The 15,178-nt window shown below is 45.2% G+C and overlaps 1 protein-coding gene across 3 annotated transcripts in view; it reads right to left on the bottom strand.

Annotated features, from left to right (window-relative positions):
* LOC109512523 (Down syndrome cell adhesion molecule-like protein 1 homolog) overlaps positions 1 to 15,178 on the bottom strand; it is a 48,166-nt gene that overhangs the window by 26,925 nt on the left and 6,063 nt on the right. For all 3 annotated transcript variants that reach the window (XM_019864338.1, XM_019864339.1, XM_019864340.1), the window contains exons 2-3: positions 10,610 to 10,930; positions 8,357 to 8,503 (exon numbers count right to left, since the gene is read on the bottom strand). In XM_019864338.1, coding sequence (XP_019719897.1) covers positions 8,357 to 8,503; positions 10,610 to 10,930 — 468 coding nt within the window. The remainder of the gene's footprint in view (positions 1 to 8,356; positions 8,504 to 10,609; positions 10,931 to 15,178) is intronic.

Raw genomic sequence — 15,178 nt, 5'->3', positions numbered from 1 at the left:
GGAGGGGTGAAGCGGCAGCCGCAGCTCTGTCGTGTTTTCATTATAAAGCCACGCTTCACTGTCTAATCCAAACTGCTGTGCCTTTTCCTTCGCAATTCTGACTGCTTACCTCATCTTTCAATCATGCCCTCTCTTTGCCACGACTAATGCCGGACAGTCGCGTGCGCAGACATGACAAGAGGACACAAAGGTGAAGAGGAAGAATGGTGGTCGAGGAGAGGAGGGGCGGACCAGACAGATTAAAAGTCCCGTTTCCATTGCGATGGGACCACGTCTCTTCTGCTCCACTGACTGCTCTGTCCCAAATTGCCCTTGTGTGACTTTAAACAGTAAATACTGGGGGGGGATGGGTGGGTTGCGTGTGTGATGCCGAACAGACAGCGGGGACCCTCGTAAAAAGTCTTCTTATGCAAAGGATGTAGTTTCCATAGATACAACTCCACACTGCGGAGCCATGCTCCTCTTCCATGAATGCATCGTGAGCAGACAAGTCTGATGGCGCTGCGTTAAACTAAATGGTCCGTCCCAGAGAGAGGGAGCGGGCCGTAGACGAGGCACCGGTAGAAGCATCAGAGCAAAGCGAGGGACGGAGGCTGCGAGGTGAAGAGAGCCACGTGGAGAGAAAAAAAAATGTAGAAATAGCACTCCATTATTCATGATTTGTGTTTCATGTGCTTGGTGACATCTGGGACAGCAGTGATAATGAGGGTCCCGGGAGAGGAAAACCACATACATACACACACATGCACACAAACAGATCCCAATTCACCGCACTTTGTAGAAATATGCTAACCTCGCCTCACCTCCCCGCCACTGGATACACCACTGACTCCAAACTGAACTTTGGAGCGTTAATCTGAAAAAGCAGCCGGTTCCTCTCAAAAACATTCGACTAAATAAAAGTTTCAAAAAAAGAATAAATCAGCTAGAGGACGATTATTGGCCCCTACCTAGTTGTTTTGGCCCACAGTTGAATATGTAGTGTGTGTGTGTGTGTGTGTGTGTGTGTGTGAGGTGCACTTCAGCTTAGCCCATGGCCTGAGGCCGTGCGGTGCATTAGCAGCACTGAGTGAGTTGCCTTCTCCCCCCACACCATTAGAGCGCTGGTGGCAGAGGAGTGTTACTGCCCAGCATGGGGAGGCAGGGGGGAGCCGCAGTTGGGGAGGGGGGGGGGGGGGGGGAGAGCGAGAGAGAGAGAGAGAGAGAGAGAGCGAGAGAGATGAGGCTTAACTCGCAACACACACACACATTGACAAACACACACACGTGCAATGGCAGCCACGCGTGCGCAGGCAGAGAGATTGTCCGTGTTTACCAGAGAGGATCGTTGAAATCCCAAGCAGCAAAGTAAACAAATAGCCCAACGTTGACATTGTTCTATGCGAACGTGACCTTGAGCTCAAATGTCCCAACATGAACGTGACATTTTACAAGTGTGCTGGAAATGTTCCTGTCCCAGCATGACCCCAGTGCGCAATAAAAACTTGCTTGGATGTGCTCGGTGGGAAAGAACTTCACGTGGACCCCATCAAACACTTTCAGAATGAGCATGAACGGAGCTTGTGAGCCACACCCTGTCAGTGACCTCACAAAATATGACCCCCCCCCAAAAAAAAAACACCACATACACTCCAAAATAATGTATTCTATACTATCTGCCATTTTCTCAAGATGTTTTTCTTTATTTTGCGACAGCCAATCTTACCTCTATATCAATACATATCAGTTAATCGTAACATCGCTATTCTATTATGTTTGGATTTTAGTGAAATATTTGCAAAAAGAAATTAAACGATCACTTATACCCGGTTGTTTTTGGGATGAAGTTTCTGTTATGGAGATTCAGAGTAATAATATGTTTTCACCATTTTTGAACGGTCAACATGCTGATATGTGACCTTGCCTCAGTATACATCGAATCCAGAGCACCAACAAAGGAAGCCATCGGGCTTTTTTTTGTCCTTTTTGAGCTTCCCACCCAGAATGAGTTCAATGAGTGTCTCTAGTGTTGATGTGGCATCTGTGTGTGTGTGGTCAGCAAACAGTGAGTCGGATCAATAGGTCTGATTGCCAGGTCATGTAGGAACATGACACTGGGAGAGCCACCGGGGATCCCATTTTGATTCTTGATTATGTCTCCTTGTGACCACTCTACGCTCACCGTAAAAGACGGAGCGCATTCTGCCGAGAGTGACAAATGTAACAATTGTTTTGTATTACCTAATTGACTTTTTTTTTTTATCAACAGGTGCACATTTAGAAAAGTGAAGGGGGTTATTGTCTCATCTTAATGGCAATCACTTCTCGCGACGAGATTCTGTCACTAAGCCATGTGACAGCCCACGATTTGTCATTAACTCCAAGTTACAATCGCATGAAAAGGATAAAACCCACTTCAAACTCCTAACATCGAATGAATTTTGAGTCTTCATCTCTGCTGAGGTGACATCAAGTCAAACCAAGTTACATGGAAAAACACTCTTACTCGTAAGAGAGAAAAATGTGGTCCAACAAACATTTGAACAAGAGTTTCGTTTAGGACAATTTCTTGGCAAACTTGCTGAAATCTCCCCGGCACTAATCCGTCTTTCACTAGCCTGAACAAAGAGGAAGAGCTGGAGGAAAAGGGTTAAAACCTCGACTTAAATCCCATTTCTTAACCCAATCCAAGCAAGATATCCCCATTCGCTTATTTAACACTAAGCCTTGGCACAAGCTTCCCTTCTTTCACTTGTGTTAGTGTTATACTTAGTTATGTTACTGCACATTTTTACATATATTTTTTTTTTAAATCAGACGTGAAAAGGAAATAGAGATTAACTTCTTGTGCTGCATTGTAAAATCGGACGCCTTTATTGGTCAGACTTGAAAATGAAAACCTGATGTGCAAGGAAAAAAAGTACCGGCACACTTTTTTTAATATATATAATTAGCCTCAAAATACGTTTACGGACATCAAGTCATCTCTGACTAAAATTTGCTGTTGGCCAGCGTAATCGATTCTGAAAATACTCAACAGCTTCCACCATACATCATAGCCGTCAGTTATATCAGTCAACTTTAAGACAGCGGATTAGCTGTAAAAGTAAAAGATTTAAAAAAAAAAATGCAAAAACTGCCATTTATCTTTTTCTTCCTAAATCTGTAAATGACAGCCAGCGTGAAGTAAGACTCTCCCGTCTGTCAGTTGCATTGTCACCAAGTTTGGCTTGAAGGGTGAGGTGGTGGCCAGATTTGTGTCAGAGTGATGTGCTCTCAGGGACTTTCCCCATCTCCCCCCACTCTTACACTGATTGACAATGATGCGGCGATGCTCGACAAACATGCTCATACTGCATGCGTGTGACTCACCGTTTGTGTGTGTGTGTGTGTCCGATGGAGACACAAAGATGGAGAAATGGAGTGTTCGGTGTTAAGTGCACGTGAGCGGGCGTGTGTCGTAGTGTGTAAATAGTCAATAATAGCTGACACTTGTCAGCCCTCTCCTCAATACACACAAAGCCTGTGGTTGGGGCACTGTTGTACTCCGCCTCTCATCACTGCGATACCCCCCCCCCCCCACCACCCCCTAAAACTGGCCTCTCAAGCAGATATAATGATGCCTATTGTGGCCCTCGCACACACGCGCGCACACGCACTTGTTTGTGCTAATTAACACACTCTTCCACGTGCCTACTCAACCTAACCGAGTAAAAGATGGCTGCCAGCAGCCCATCTGTTCCTGCCTTGCTCGCACTCTCACCGAGGCAAATGGGACAAAATTATACATCCAAATGAGAAGGAAGCACACATAGAGGCAAACAAACTGCAAAACGCCGGTCTACAGTGGTATGCTAAGTGCAACATTAGGGCATACAATCTGACGCCATCTTGCAATTTTATTCGTTGCATGGAGGTTTTCTTGCATGTTTGTGGACATGATATCAGTCGCATGATGTACCCCCCCCGCCTTTACAAACCTCCTGCTGTGTGCCACATGGGGCAGCCGAGGCAGGAGTATTGGATGAGCGAGGAAACGTGATATCACTGAGGAGTTTGGAGGGGGCTGGGGGGGGGGACAGTCCATGAGGTTGTGTCCCATGAGCCCTGGGGAGGCTCATGTGCTCCCCAGCCGCCTCCATCACACCTTGTCCCGCATCATGGTGAGCGGAGCACTACAGGACCACCACCGCACAGGGCGATCGCAGACTTAATGTACCCCAAGTTAATGTTTAATGACTTCTCCCTATTCGGGTAGATTCATGTAAAATCTGGAAATGGCTTTATTGTGTTACGTGTGTGTGTGTGTGTGTGTGTGTGTGTGTGTTGGTGGGGGGGGGGGGTTGCTTGTACATATCTACTCCCTAGTAGCGAATGCATTTGTAAGACCAGTGTTTACATGAGTAAGTGGGGTCCCAGACAAGTGTTTCTATTAATGTATTCCTTGCACAGATTTACAGACAGACAATGTTTGAGTGTTTGCGTTTGTGTTGTAAGTGGAGCATTTGTCAAGAAAGCAATTGAACAAATAGCGTGAAACAACAGTCCGATCGTGTTCTTGATTTTAAAACATAGGTGAACATTACATGACTTTAAAAAAAAAAAAAAAAAGGGGGGGGTTAATTTTGCCAAGCTGCAAATATACATTGTGGAACTAAACGTGCAAAGTCAGCCGATTGACAGCGGTATCAAAGTTGTGGCGATTTAAATATTTGAACCCGGATTGATTACGTGACATCGAGTGTGGATCATCATCAAACTGACTCTGCAAAACTAATCAGTTGAAATTTGTTATTGAGAGTTGCTGAGCTTGCAAATTGAGTGTCATGGCAATACCCAACCCTGTGACCGCCCAGTGTGTGCGTGTGTGTTTTGAACCGCCTGACTTCCAAAGAGGACGCCAGGGGCAGGGAATTGATCAGTAACATAGCCTGTAAATAACCTTGCCACTCAGCGACACCCATTAACATCCACGCTCGTAAGTATTATTAGCTTCTACAATATTCGTAGTAAACAACGTCAGAAAAGAAAACGCCTCTAATCCCGCCCATTTAGCAGCCTCTATGAATGAAAACATCATTTACGGTTGAGATTTAGGATGACATTTGTGAAGGGCAAAATGGGGTTCATAAAAACACACATGCAAAAGCAACAAAAAATAAAAAGCCTTTTTTTTCCCTATTTCTGGTCTTAAAACAGGTTTACCCATTCCACTACTGTGTGTGTATGAAATGACTGCGGCAGTAAACAAAGGCAAACTGCGCGGCAGGTGGATTAGATGAAGCATAGTTGGGCATCTTCCGTGGGCCATCCATGTGGCCGCAGCCATCTGCCGGTCCAGTCTGGATGCATCGGAGCCACTCATTAGCTCGCTGCTGGTTACTTTGACAGCTTAAATCTGTGCTCATGGGGTGTTTTTATTCATTTATTTATTTTTTTTTAATGCCCATCCACAAACTTTTCATCTCTCTGTCACTACTCCAACTCTCCTCCTTCAGATCACTACTCCAATTTGCCGTCCCCTATTTTCTCACGTGGGCGCAAACACACTTGCACAAGACTTCACACCACGGGGATGGTACCGGGGAACTAGGTCAGTCTGCCTGTACCCCCTCCCCTCTTCAAACCCCCTTAAAATGTTCTGGCTGGACAGGAAAGTGGGACACGCGCACACACATATTAATATACCGACACACACACACACACACACACACACACACACACACACACACACACAAACAGATGGGGAACATGTGCGACTGTCAGAATGGAACCGGTTGGGCTTCAGAGGGCAAGGCCGCATGGTGTTATGTCATCAACTCAATGGTGGACCAATATGGGGTCGTGCTGCTGATGTGCATCTGAAGGCCTCTGCTCATGCCACAGGTAGCAACACAAGACTTGGATTTAGCATCTCATTTTATATGTAAATACGTCAGCCAATTTTGACAGTACATAGGCTCGTCTGACGTGAATCCAATTGTACTTATATTGCGCTAAATCACAACCGAAGTTTTTCGTTTACATCAAAGTGAATTTGGAGTTGTGCAACTTCACACTTTGTGCCGCAGCATGCTAATAAGCACTGAGCTCAATCAAATTATATGCCCTACGATAGAGCGCAAGAAGAAGAGGCAGAGAAGGTCCCCTAATCTGCTGTGATAGTTAATTTAGCCACAGAGCAAGGAAATCTATGCCAGTGAGTAATGCTGTATACTGTTTTTATTGATGTCACGCCAATGATGTTTTTCACTGTACAGCACACGAATTTTAGCATGAAACTAGCAGACTTACTGGATATCATTTGATTAAACATTTTCGTGTGTAAGTACACAAGGTTAAATTCTCTTTTGTTTTACGCGTCGGTGCACCTTGGAGTGACACACAACTTGAAGCAAGCCTGATTTGCCTCCTATTTGGAGAAGTGTGCAAACCGGCGCTCTCTTAAGGTCTTCAAAGTAATGTGACAGACAGAGTGAAGGAGCACAGGCGTTCAGGAATACTTTTAAGTGTGCGTTAATAAATTGTGGCTGGTAAAATGATTAAGAAAACGTGTTTTCTATTTAAGACATTCAAATGTTTCGAGAGATTTTCACCTATCGTGGGTGGGTCTGAAACGTAGACCTGCGATAAATGGGGGTTCACACAGATGTGAAAGGTCCCCCATCTTTCACATCTGTGTGACAGGGGGACAGTTCATTCGCGACCCACACCCATTGACATCCTCAACCACTCAAAGACAGCGACAGCTACCTTGGGTGAGTAGAAGGAACAATATTTTGGACTCGAATAGAAAACCTAAGGGTGCACGTGTACACTTGTAGCTATATCAATTGAACCTTTTTGGCACAAGAAAGACAGACAGTCCTCCTGTGTTTCAATTGGATTTTTCACACGTGCAGATACTAGAAAGTAACGTTAATGTGACCTAAACATTAGCTAAAGAGTCCTCAACAAATCCTTCCAATCCAATCCAAAATGTTTATGTAGTTCCCTGAAAGCGAGAATATTTCAGCATTGTTTTTCCAGCTGACAGGTGACTGCGTTTATCTGCCGCATGGATTTCACGTTTGATCAGCATACGCAGATAAAGGGGGTCAAGGTTGAGGCCTTGTAGCGTTTGCGCATTCTACTGCTCGTACAGAGGCCAGCGCCGAGTTCAATGAGCAGCTCATCATGTTCAGCATCTGATCTTCACACTCACTGCTCATCAAGTGACCTATATACCCATACGCGCAGCAGCCTTGTGACGCGACGCCCAGCCAAACGAACCAAACGCGGAAAAGCATCAACGTGCACAACAAAGTCTTGTGTTTCATAATCAGATCAGTTGTTATCAAGATGTGTGTCAAATCAAACTAATGAAGTCAACCAAACATGTCGTCACATCCTTGGAAAGGTTAAAAGCAGAAAAAAAAATACACCATCAGAGCTAATTCTACATAAAGCTGCATATGTACAAAATAATGATTTTGCTATTGAATGAAAACTGTTGGTCTGCACATCTACTGCTAAACAAAAGCCTGATGCCTGTTTATGAGACATAATGTTGGACTTTGCATACATAAGACATAAAAAACACCATCTGCCGGAACCTGAGGCCATGCTTGCCCTACTACCCTCTTTGCTTCATTTTCCTTCCCTCATAGCTCTTCAATATTGGAGATACACATATTGTAGACCCACGAATTGTTCACGAGCTATGATATGCAGCAAATCTTACTCTTTTGAGTACAGGAAAGTACTCGTATGCGTGGCGTCCGGCAAGCAAACCACCGGAAACGCACAAGCAACGACATGGAGAAATTCAGACATAGCACAGAACCACACTTTTGGAAGAAACCGACTGCTATATTAGTGTAGGGAGTAAGATGAATATCATGTGTTTTGTGGATGGTAGAAAGTAAGAAGCGGAAATGACGCTTCCTTTCTTCAAGGGCATAATAGTAAGACCAAGAAGACAACCACAGGGTAGTTGTTTCAACTCGCCAGGGAATGTCATTTACAGTTAACGTCACAATTTGACATTTGTATCGTATGTAATGAGATGTAAACGTTAGCGGTAACCGAGAAAAACAAAGGTCCGCCCAAAAGGAGGGCAAAGACGAGGCCGAGTAAGGGAGGGGTTCGAGCTGGAAGGAGGTGGAAGGCCAGGTCAGTCATCCAGAACAGTGAGCAGACAGAAGACACAAAAGTCAACATACGTCAACTGTCACGCACCAACACAACCTCGATAAAAACCAAACCGCTTCCGAAAATGACACGCAAAACATCCGCCAGCAGTTCAGCTTGGATTAAAAAAAATAAAATGAAAATGACACGCAAAACATCCGCCAGCAGTTCAGCCTGGATTTAAAAAAAAAAAGCGATGTCTTACCTGGAACGATAGAAACCGTGTCTCTCTCCCAGGATACGACACTGACATACTCCTGCACGGCTGTGGGGATGAGGCACTTGAACACAGCTACGTTGCCCCGCATCGAGCGCTGGTCCGCCACCCGCACAGTGTAGGGCTCCCTGAAAACTACACACGCACAAATAGACTCACAATACCGTATGTGGGTTACCTTAAACTATGCCAATATCAATCGAGTGATGCTCCCTTGAGAGTGCGACTGTAAAGTGAAAGGGAACGTAACACAAACTAAATGCAGAACAGAACTAGTCCACGGAGGACTTAGATAGATACCGTGGCTCGCTCTGTCGCTAGACTGAAAAAAAGCTGTGTTGATTTATTCAATTTCGTTTCCTCAAGCGGTTGCACACAATAAAATATTGTTTAAGTAGACTCTACATCTATTTTAAAAATGAGCTGGATCCATGTGATTTCATTGTGTGCAACCACCTGATGAAATACAATTGAGTAATACCAGCACACCATTTTTTTTTCAGTGCACTCGATCCAGCTGGAACGAAACGGAAAGCTTCTTCCATTGTTGAGGACCTTGCCATCCGACCAAAGCGTGTTTCAAGAATACGGCAGCCCAATATTTATCCTGCTTCCAAAACTAAAATAAGGACCGACTTGTGCTTACATCATTAAAGACGCCCCATGAACACCCCAGAGCTCTTTCATCAATTACCACAGCACGCCGTATATCCTGCGGAATTTATTGGCCCGTTCTTGAGCTTTGTTTGAATGGGTCTCATCCTGTGTTTGCGCTTGACATTAACAGAGCTATCTTGCATGAAACAAGATAATCACTGGATGTTATTTTTCAGCAATGCCATGTTATCATGATGTATATACAGAACCTCATAAAGATCAGAAATACTGGGTGAAAAAAAAGCCAGTATCCGTTTTTGCAAGCTGTTTTTTTCCCCCTGCAATGATGATGAATGAGCTTCATTAGCTAAACCAAAAAATGTCAACCTCGTCTGCAACCTGTTCGAGAGTTGCCAGGGCCCAACAGAGGCCGCTGGCTTCGGGATGTTTGGTTCACGCTAATCCCTTGTCTCCTGCAGCCAGGCTTTTGGGTCATGTGGGAATGAAGGCAACACCCGGCTGGCATGCAGCTCAGGGCCCTGGCTCAAATCCGCAACTTGACGCCAGTATTAGTATTAGAATGAATATGAGTATTAGTTCTGGTTGGTGTTGGGAGGCAGAATATGAAAGCAGATGTGGATGGCGGGAGGGAAGGGGGGAGGAACCGACTGGCCCGAATGAACTACAGAGAACAGACGCAGTGCAACTACTATGTCATCCAGATTTACTCTGCCGGTGATTTGAGGTTACTATTTGTCGAGTAATTTCAGTGGCTTCTCCGTGAAGCTCGATCGCTCTACGGCCGGAGGACTACCTCCCCCCAAACGTGCTATTTTACAAGAGATGAGGTCTGACTTATTAAAGCGGCATTACGCCGTCTAATCAATGAAAAGCACCAATTAGGGTTGTTAATGAGAGATAATTAAAGAAGTGTGCTGTGGCTATATTTAGTTTGACACGGGAGGGTACTTTGGAGAACTCAGGCAGAGAGGAAGGATTGAAGAGGGAATAAATGACAGCACAGACGCAGCTTTTGGTCAGATTTTCCAAAAATAGAAAATTTCCTATCTCTGCCCAGTGAATCACTGTGCAAACGGCAATAACTCTTTGTCGCAAAGACCAAATGCAAAACAGTTCTCTTTTTGCTAATCCAGTGGCAGTTCACACTCAAATCTCACGTGACACTTTTTCTATGCCACTGATGATTTCTAATCGGTATAAAGGGATGTGGTTCGGTCAAATATCTGTGCTTTGTTTAGTATGGTCTTGGTCAGGGGTGTCCAAATCCGGTCCTTGGAGGCAACTATCCTGCATGTTTTGCAAGTGTCCTTCTTCTATGATCGACTCAAAAGCAAACTCTGTATCGGAAGAGGGAAACTCGTAAAACACGCAAGAGAGTGGCCCTCGAGGACCGAATTTGGACAACCCTGTTCTAGGTCAATCTGCATTTGGGGTCAGACAGACTATTTTGGGTGCAGGTGATCCTCCGAGTGTGCTGATCTTTTTTTTTTTCTCCCCGCTGCCAATCACATCTGCTCTACTCATTATGCAAAGTCTCATTTTGACCTTTGGGCTGATTTTTCTCCTCCGTCATGCAGATTCTCAGATACTTTGTTTTATGACTCATCGAGCTGACCGACTCACCAGCTTTAATGCGGATGTTGGGGCTGCGGATTTTGCCCGCCTGGTTCTCGGCGGTGCAGAAGTAGTCGTTGTCATGGATGTAGCTGTTGTAGGCAGAGGGCGAGAACGGGTACAGCTGCAAGGTGCCATTGGCGTACACGTGACGGATGTGGGGCACGTCGTAGATGTCGTCGCCAGTGGCCAGGTACCAGCGCAGAATGGCACTGGGGGTGCCCCCTGCTGGACAGGGTAGGGACACCCCCACCGAGCTGGAGTAGGTTACCCTCTGCAGGGAGGCATTCACAAAGTACAGCCGGGTAGAGCCCGCATCCTCACTGTGTACTGAAGGGGCAAACAGAAAACGCAACATCAGGCCCACGTGCGGGTGACAACAATGCCACATTTAAAGGTCGGGAATGTCCTTCAAATTCATTGCAAAATAAATCATAAACATCCAGCTGCAAACATCAGTCATGTGATGCAGAAAGCCAGGGATTTGGGCTAAAGCCTCTGGTGAATAAGGTGGATGGGCAGAGGGAGGAGCCTGCTACCTCCATCCAGTTGTACGCGTACACCAACAAAGAGAGAACACTGATGACAGGTTATGTGATTGGAATTTCTATGCCAGACGCAGATTTAAGTCTTTTTAATCTCCTTACATATTTAACACACACACACACACACAAATAAGGGCGACTATTCGCTGTCACTCTGATGAAACACACAGAGAAAAAGAGTGACAGGGTTGATGGAGAAAGTGGGTGAGAGGTCTGCACAATTTGGGGTCACCATCGTAAAGATTAGATGACAAAAACTAGGCGGAAGCACATCCGGCTGTCTTGATACTATTTTTATGGTTACTGTGATGTATCAGTTCATTGGTTTTTTTGTTGTTTGTTTGTTTGTTTGTTTTTTGGGGGAAATATTTACCTCAAACCACACCTCAATTATTGGGGTCAAAAGTGCACTTTTGGCAGACAATCCCAAATTGTCAAAAGTGCCATATACCGCTTGTTTTGTTTGCAATAATAACATCACTATTCTTACAGTCATGCACTTAAATATAGTATAACAGTGCTTTTATACCAGTCCCTTTCATCTATTCTGGATACATAAAAGTCTGTCTCGACGAGATTAATGTGAGGAACATAAAAGTTGAAGGTAGTTGCCGTAAAAATGTCCGCTCGGTTATGATTTAACCCAAATAACTCCGTGGAAGCTAAAAATGGATGCACTATAACAAAATGGGTTAAACACCTGCTCAACACAAGTGGGTGCTTGTAGATCAACACTGTCGCGTCGCTCGTACGGGGCGACAACCGAGAGCTAACTTTCCCATCTCGGGATGAAGAGTAACAACAAACCACACGAAAAGTACAAGTGCAAATATAAGGAGTGAGAGTGCCCCTAAGCTTGAGATTGCTAAAACTGTGCAGAATGTTACAGATGGTATACAAAATGCGACTGGCAGTCCAGTGGTGATCTGAAAAATCCAGGTCAGACTCCCCCCCCACCCCCCCACTGCAGATTACAGATAATGGCCCCTGAGCATAAAGCCATATTAAAGATTGCAATATCTATAATCTCCCAATGGGGGGAACGGGACTAAAGTAGAGGAGTGCGGGGGTCACCCTGAGAGGTTGGGGGGAAAGAGTGGGCTCTGGTAGTAGATTATATGCCCGGGGGCCTTGGCACACAAGGCTGGGGAGCACTGATGGAGCAGGAAGTGGAACAGCAACAAGATCAGAGCAAACTCCCACCACCGAGTCTGTCACAATCAGGCGTCGCACACACACGCCGACCGCAACAGGGGTCACCGGCTCCAGCTCCTCGAGGGCCATCATTCAGCATGTTTTAGACGCTTGCCTCCTCCAACGCACTTGATTCAAATAATCGGGATCGTTATAAGGCTCCTGCAGAGCTTGCTGATGAGCGGATGGATCATTTGAATCGGGTTTGTTGGAGGAGGGAAACATTTGAAGCAACCCTCGAGGACCACAGCTGGCGACCCCTGCACTACAATCATGCACAACCAAACCAAAAGTAGTTCTGTCACACTGGGAGGAGACCGCGTGTTGTCATGGTGGCGCTGAGACTTGAAAACCGTGTGGAGATTAAAAAAAAAAAAAAAAAAAATGAATCGACCAAAAAAATAATGCAGTTAGCAGCATCCAGATAAAAGGTAACAGTAGCCAAGGAAATAAGCTAAATTTAGATCCCGAGAGTCACCAACCTGCACATTTTGCCAAAGTGTCTCGGATATCTGAATGTTTAATGGGCTTGGCGGGGAAACAGCAGTTCAAGCATCTTGTGAAAGTGTAAACAGCCGTTGGTGGAACGGGATGGGAGGGAGCGTGTCAGGGACATTTCATGACCTTGACATGAACACAGGAGGTCAACAGTGCTCGTGCGAGTTTACCTCGGACACAAGCTGAGCCTGATCTTCTCCATGCATCCATAAGTAAAAGCTTGTGCGTAGCATTTTTTGCATTATATAAAGCAAACCAATGCTTCTGATCAACATTCGAGAAAAAAAAAAGTTATTTTTCTACTCCAGGCATGAAAAAGGCATATGGACTTTTGCCAACAATATGAATTTGGTACATCAGGAGACAGCTGACTTCAGGTGAGTGGCGGGTTACATTCTGGATTGGTCAACAGCCAGGTTACAGGACACAAAAACAAATATTCACAGCTAAGAACAATTTTGAATGTTCAACGAACCCTAAGATGAAAATGCAAGTAATCACAGGAATTTAAATTCGAACCCCCTAATGTTAGGGCTTTGCAAACCACTTGTCCACCGTGCCACACTCCGACATAACTGTACCACATTAATTAAATCCAATTTCAAATTAATTATTTTTAAAAACTAAGGATAAATACCATAATGTAATGGGATCTTTCGTTATCCTACAGTATGTCCCAGCCCTCTCCAAAGTTTTCTTTTTTTTTGTGTGTGTGTAACTTAATTGTCTCACAAACAAACAGAGAGTAAGACAACGGTAACATGTGAAAACACGGAAAATTCCGTACTTATTCAAGCCACGGTACACTACCGCATGGGCTGTCAGAGCTGCAGCCACTATTTTATACATCCTGCCGGAGCGGCGCATGAATATGTATGTTGTCGAGGTAGAAGTCATAACCTATGCAAGGTTTCATCATGCATAATGCAGCTGATCTACGCCTCACCAGGATGTGAGCGTGCACAGGAGTGTGTGCGCGCACACACAACATCCACATAGCCATCATGGGTAGAGGTGGTAAACAATCCCCCGAGCCACCAATGTTTGCACCTTTGCACCCCTGTGCCCAACAGGAGGTGTAATAACGCATGTTTCGCCATTATCTCCATCACTGATCAATTTGACAGCATTCTTTATTAGATTTGGGAAGGGAGAGGGGGGGGGGGGGGGAGTGTCACAACTCGACCAGATTGAGATGTTTCATTGTCATGCGGTTAGACTGCAAAGTGGTGGACACTGAATCAACAGGCAGCGCACTCTATTTTGCATCATGACACGATCAATCGACAAGCCGTGCGGCACAATCAACCAGTCTTTTCAATCCTCAAGGTGCCGCATCGCAACTTAAAAAAAAAAAAAATCTATCAATCCGGTTCGCGACATAATTAGGGTTGGAAATATTGCATTGTTGAAGGAACAATCCCTGAAGTGGGCCGAACGCAACACAATCCTGGTTTCGAAATGCTTGTGAGTTTGGCAGCTGATGCAAATTTTTGGGCTTTGTCGCCACTCAGCCACTTTTCCCCCCCCAGAATTGAGTGGGCGTGTAGCAATCACAAAGTGAGCAGGTAGTTGAATAAGGAGCAGAGAATCGATGTCACAAAGGCGACAAATTCACATCTGAGCATTTTTGCAGGCCTTTGCCTTTCCAAGGTTGTTGCATGCAAACTACAAACTGCATAGATGTCAAACTTGGCCGACTCTACGTTCTGCATAAAACAGTTGGGTATTTTTTTTTTTTTGATGGCGTGGGACCTTCTAGGAGTTAATTAGTCGATTGTTATGCTCATCCCTATTTTACAAACAAACCAAGGTGAATTAAAATGATGCTAAAAGCAGTCGGCGTGCATACAGATAGCGTTTCTTGACAATGAAATCAACTACTGGCCTGGCATTTAAAATGCATCGTTTTGTTTCGTTTGCCAGTCTCTGTGCACTCCATATCATTTGGATGACAGAAAATGGGAAAACTAACTTCCGATTGTGTGGTTTTGACAAATGGGGTGCAAGACCAAGGCTGTGGATAATGTGTAGAAAACCGAAACGGAGGAGGGCAAAGTGGACAGAGACTCTGTCAGGAGGGGTGTGAATTGAATATTGGGGGATGTCAAGAAATAAAGGTAGGTGTAAGCTTGGAGATAATCCTCAAGGGTCTCGTGTAAGTAGGTGGAGGGTGGGAGGAGAAGTAGGAGGGGGATGAGGTTGGGGCTACATCTAATCAACGGAGGGATATCACAGTTCCCACCTACTGTCTTTCTGCACACCCTGTCCCCAACAATCTGCTACCCCCCCCCCAACAACATCACCCCACCAAGCAACCCCAGGCCTGTGCTGGGTCAGG

Source organism: Hippocampus comes, unplaced genomic scaffold, assembly GCF_001891065.2.
Source record: "Hippocampus comes isolate QL1 unplaced genomic scaffold, H_comes_QL1_v1.1 scaffold57, whole genome shotgun sequence".
NCBI lineage: Eukaryota > Metazoa > Chordata > Actinopteri > Syngnathiformes > Syngnathidae > Hippocampus > Hippocampus comes.
Note: the sequence above shows the minus strand (reverse complement) of the source record. Positions and strands in the feature narration are given on the sequence as shown.